A 4,912-nucleotide genomic window follows, 5' to 3' on the forward strand; every position below is an offset into this window, starting at 1 on the left:
ACATTTCTATACAACTGGTTGATTTCAGCATATTAAGTACACATTGTGAGTATCTAATAATTTGCTGTGTTAAACTAATATTATATTTTTAATAAAATATATTTTCTCTTAATTTATATAGCAAAGAATAATGGAGAAAGTGGTATTGCCCTTGTCAAAGTACAAACAAATGAAGATCAGTGGGTCTGGGTACAAACCAGTACTCAAGTTCTCTACAGAAGTGGCTGTTCAGAATATGTCATTGGTTCACAACAAACACTAAAGTAAGTTTCTGAAAGACAATGCACCATTTTATGGTTGGCAGGATTGTGTAAAATTTTAAGCCAATCAGGGCACAGGACTGGAAAACAGCTGCTGAGGGAAGGGACAGTTTCCCAGTCCTGCCCCCTGATCTACTGATCAGGGCTGGGAGGCAGCTGCCCTGGGGAGGGGACAGTTCCTCTGCCCCCTGCTGCCTGGGCAATTTGCTCCTGGTCAGCTGTCTACACATGTGCAACTGCACAGTTGCTACTGCATGATTAACGTACTATCTGTATCTACAAGTAGTAGCCAGCTGCACAGTAGATGAATTCAGTGTGCAGTAGATGCTGTCCACGTGTAGGCTGTGATGCTTTACTGTGCAGTAGATTAGTCTACTGTGCAGTACAGTGTCTTGTGTAGTCATGTCCTGTGGTTGCCCAAACCAAAATAGGATGGAAATTTTTTGCTTTGGGTTCACACCCAAACTGAAAGTGTTTTGCTTTTCCTGCCAAAACAATCCTTCTCTCCTTAAAAAAAATTTCAGGTTAAATTTAAGATTTTGTTCTACTTAAAATTAAATTAACTTGAATTTAGGTAAATTTAGGTAAATTTCAAAACAAAGATGTATTTCAAAATGGGAACTGAAAAGTTAAGTTCTGAAAATGTCTAAACAAAATGGACTGACTTTTTGCAATGCTCTTTCTTGGCCAGAAAGATCTGCTGAATTCAGAATAAATTTGCAAATGTTTTTGACATGGAATTTTAGGCTAAAGACAGACAATAAGGTGAACCTTGGGTAAAACTCTCTTATACCATACCTTTCCTTGCTAGTGTGCAGGAGGGTGCAAGAAAGTTAAGTTTTCTTGACATAAAATGGTTTCTTTTTCCTGATGATCCCTACTTATATACAGGCACTTTAAAATGTTTTTCATAATGCTGTGTTTCTGAATGGCCCTATTTTCTGCTTTCCTGCTTATGTTGGATGTTAAATATTTTTCCCAATTTTCAGTGGATTCTGTTTTCCCATCAAGTAATCTTTCTTGATACTGAAATCAAAGCTGCTGATATTGTTTCTCAGTTTGCCCTTTCTCCTGAGAATTTACTTCTGTAAGAAACACACCTTGGGTCAATTCCATTCAAAGAATTACTAACTATAATAATATTTATTAGGGGGGTACACCACATTAATGCTTTTAGGCCAAAACTAATTATATATTTTTCGTTTCTTTAATCGATGTTTGTTGTAGTGACATTTTGTTTACCTTAACAGTGCGAACTCCCTCTACTGGGGATCCTTATACTTGCATGTTGAGGCCATACTCTTAAATAGACATTAACAAGTACTGAGCAAATTAACTCACTATAGCCCAAAGAAATATGTAGTAGTGTTTTAATACAGATAAATAAATGTACAAGCTAGTCATTATAATATTTACTGGTAAAATAATTTTAAGGTAATGATTAAATGTGTACAAAAATGGAATAGAAGAAAGCAAGCATGCAGTCGTTTCAATGAAATAGCACCACATACAGATGGCCTGGCACTCATTCTGTGTGTATAGGATAGATATGGAATATGTACTAATAACAAGCTTAATAGTTTGTTATGAATCATGCAACTTACTTGTAACGCGTCAATGAAACTTTCATCCCATACCCATCCTATCATGTATTCTGTTTGTATCAGCTATTATTTCAGAAGCATTCAGCTAGCTGACTGACTTTTTGTGCTATTGACAGAGAAGAAGATGAGCACCTGAACATCACCTGTTTGAAAGGAAACCAGGAAGCTCTTACCTATAATTGTGCCATTGAAGCTTTGGGACAGATGAAGCATATCAATTGGACAACAGTAAAAAATGAACAGGATAACATAAAAGTGAAGTTTGAGCCTAGTACAAATGACAAGGGTTTTCTGCAAGAGGACCCTCTGAATGCTAATATGTCACTTTCAGGTGTCCAAAACAACTATAACACAAACAGCGTTTGGACTTTAAGGAATTCATCAAGTTCTTGTTCCATAAATCAGTGCAATTCGTGTCCAAACAGAATAGTCAGACCATTCTATAGCAGAGACCAAAGCTTTTTAAATTTAGCAACAACCTGTCCTTCCCACTGGGGTAGCACAGAAAATTGCCAGCCTTATTCAGGCTTACAGCAGCTAAAAACAGAGAACTGCAATACAGAGCATATGAAATTGCAGCGGCCATTAATATCCCCAGAAACTCTGTTTGATACAACATTTTCTCCAGAGATATCTATTAAGACTGAATATGATTCTGATTCTGAAAGTGTAGCTGGCAACCACACAGCATCACAAAATCGAGTCTGGATGGATGAGAAAGGCACAGCGAGAAAACAGCTGATTAGTTACCCTAACAAGGTGCACCTTAAAACAGAACTAGATCTCAGTGAGCAGCTTTCTCTTTGTCAAAAACCAAAGCACTATGTTGGCACATCGCATAGTTGGCAATGCATTGTAACAAATCATACCAACAATCTCAACATAAACAGGCCTTGTAAAGGGTTTTGTAACAAAGAGGTGATGTCATTTTGCCTCCCGAACTCTGCATGTTTGGAAAGCATGCACGACATGCCATATACAGGATGCTACACACAGTTCTATAGCCCTAGTACAAGAGAAGAAGAAGGACAGAACAACCAGATTTTTAAAATGCAGTGTCATCTTAAAAATCCCTGCTTGGTTCAAACTATCAAGCGTGAGCCCTTGGATTCTCCATCCTTGTCTGATAATGGCCAGGATGAAGTACAGGTGATCCTCCCTGAAAACACTTTACTAGGTCCTGTGTCTCATAAACCAACAGAATGTACATTCTTACAGTAGATTGTATAGTACATGGAATTTTTACAACACAAAAAGCAAGAAGAAGTTCTAGTTTCTCTTCCTATTGGATTATGCGAGTCACTAAAATTAAAACCAAAAGGAAAAGCTTTAAAATTAGTATAATCTTTTTAGGGACTTTTGGAAATGAAATGAAGTAAAACTAGACATTGCAAAGTAATTATCAGCCCTAATGCCAGTGTTTCTGTCAATCTGTCTTACATTTTCTCTCATTTCTATATCTCTGCAATTGTTTATAAGTTCTACCTTTTTCTTTGTTTAGGTCACTATGTATCTTGAATCTCAAAATGGGACAGGCTCCCCTCCCTCCTACTCTCCAGCAAGCTGTATCCAAGCTCTGGTTTTAACAGAGTAAGTGTGTGAGCTGGGGAGATGTGGGGGAAAAGAGGTTGCAGAGTGGAATGCAGTAGTGAGCTGGGTGGCAATGAGGATTGTGAGACACCTGTCCTGAGCATCATAGAAGGTTTTTTAAATAAGGGGTGTCAAACTCACCTGGCCTATGGGCCAGGTAGGTGGCACAAAACTGGTGCACAGGCTGAATGAATGGCATGGAGCCAATGCCATGGGCTGGATTGGGCCCAAAGATCCCCCTCTGCCCTGATGCAGTGCCTGCTCTGGCCAGTCCAGGATATAAGCCACATGCAGCACCCACTCCAGCTGGTCTAGGGCAGGTGTCACATGCAGCACAAGTCATAAAAACACAGAATCATAGAGAATTAGGGTTGGAAGGGACCTCAGGAGGTCATCTAGTCCAACCCGCTTCTCAAAGCAAGACCATCTCCAACTAGATCATCCCAACCAAAGCTTTTTTTTAGCTAGGTCTTAAAAACCTCCAAGGATGGAGATTCCACAACCTCTCTGGGTAACCTGTTCTAGTGTTTTACTATCCTCCCAGTAAGAACGTTTTTCCTAATGTCTAACCTAAATTTCCCTTGCTGAAACCTGAGATCATTTCTCCTTGTTCTGTCATTTGCCACCACTGAGAACAGTCTAGCTCCATCCTCTTTTCAACTAAACTTCAGGTAGACAAAGGCTACTATTAAAAAAGGGTGATCATGGACATTGACAGAAGTGCAGCTCCCTGCTCTAACTCATGGCACTTCATAGAAGGCACCATGATTTAGACCCCCCCACCCCCAACCCAATAAATATTTGCTATTGGGTTGGGGGGCAGAGGATTGAGCTCCATTTCAGAGTCCATCCCAGAGGAGCTGCCTGTCTGCAGCCTCTCTCCCCTAGCCCCGCCCCCCCCGATGATATCTGCAGGATGGGGGCGGGAAGGGAAGGAAGGGAGCTCTGAGCTGGGGTTTGCCCAGCTTGAGCTGGAAGGGGTAGTGAGTGGATTAAGATATTGAACAAAACTGGCCCCAGGGCTGACCTCTGGGGCACTCCACTTGATGCTGCCTGCCAACTAGACATCGAGCCATTGATTACTACCCTTTGAGCCCAACAATTCAGCAAGTTTTCTATCCACCTTAGAGTCCATTCATCCAACCTATACTTCCTTAGCTTGTTTGCAATAATGTTGTGTGAGACCATATCAAAAGCCTTGCTAAAGTAAAGGTATATCACATCCACTGCTCTCCCTGCATCCATAGAGTGAGTCATCTCATCATAGAAGGCAATCAGGTTGGTTAGGCATGACTTGCCCTTGGTGAATCCATGCCGACTGTTCCTAAACATCTTCTTCTCTTTCAAGTGCTTAGAAATGGATTCCTTGAGGATCTGCTCCATGATTTTTCCAGGGACTGAGGTGGGGCTGACTGGTCTGTAGTTCCTCGGATCTTCCTTCTTCCCTTTTATAAAGAC

The 4,912-nt window shown here is 40.6% G+C and overlaps 1 protein-coding gene across 1 annotated transcript in view; it reads left to right on the forward strand.

The window, feature by feature from the left end:
* AHRR (aryl-hydrocarbon receptor repressor) overlaps positions 1–3,736 on the forward strand; it is a 138,655-nt gene extending 134,919 nt beyond the window's left edge. Inside the window, exons 9-10 of the mRNA XM_019509173.1 lie at positions 122–263; positions 1,981–3,736. Of these exons, the coding sequence (XP_019364718.1) occupies positions 122–263; positions 1,981–3,085 (1,247 nt within the window). The 3' untranslated portion in view covers positions 3,086–3,736. The remainder of the gene's footprint in view (positions 1–121; positions 264–1,980) is intronic.
* The last annotated feature ends 1,176 nt before the right edge of the window (positions 3,737–4,912 follow it).

The sequence above is a fragment of the Gavialis gangeticus genome, unplaced genomic scaffold (assembly GCF_001723915.1).
Source record: "Gavialis gangeticus isolate Ggan-Ray unplaced genomic scaffold, GavGan_comp1, whole genome shotgun sequence".
NCBI classification, from domain to species: Eukaryota; Metazoa; Chordata; order Crocodylia; family Gavialidae; genus Gavialis; species Gavialis gangeticus.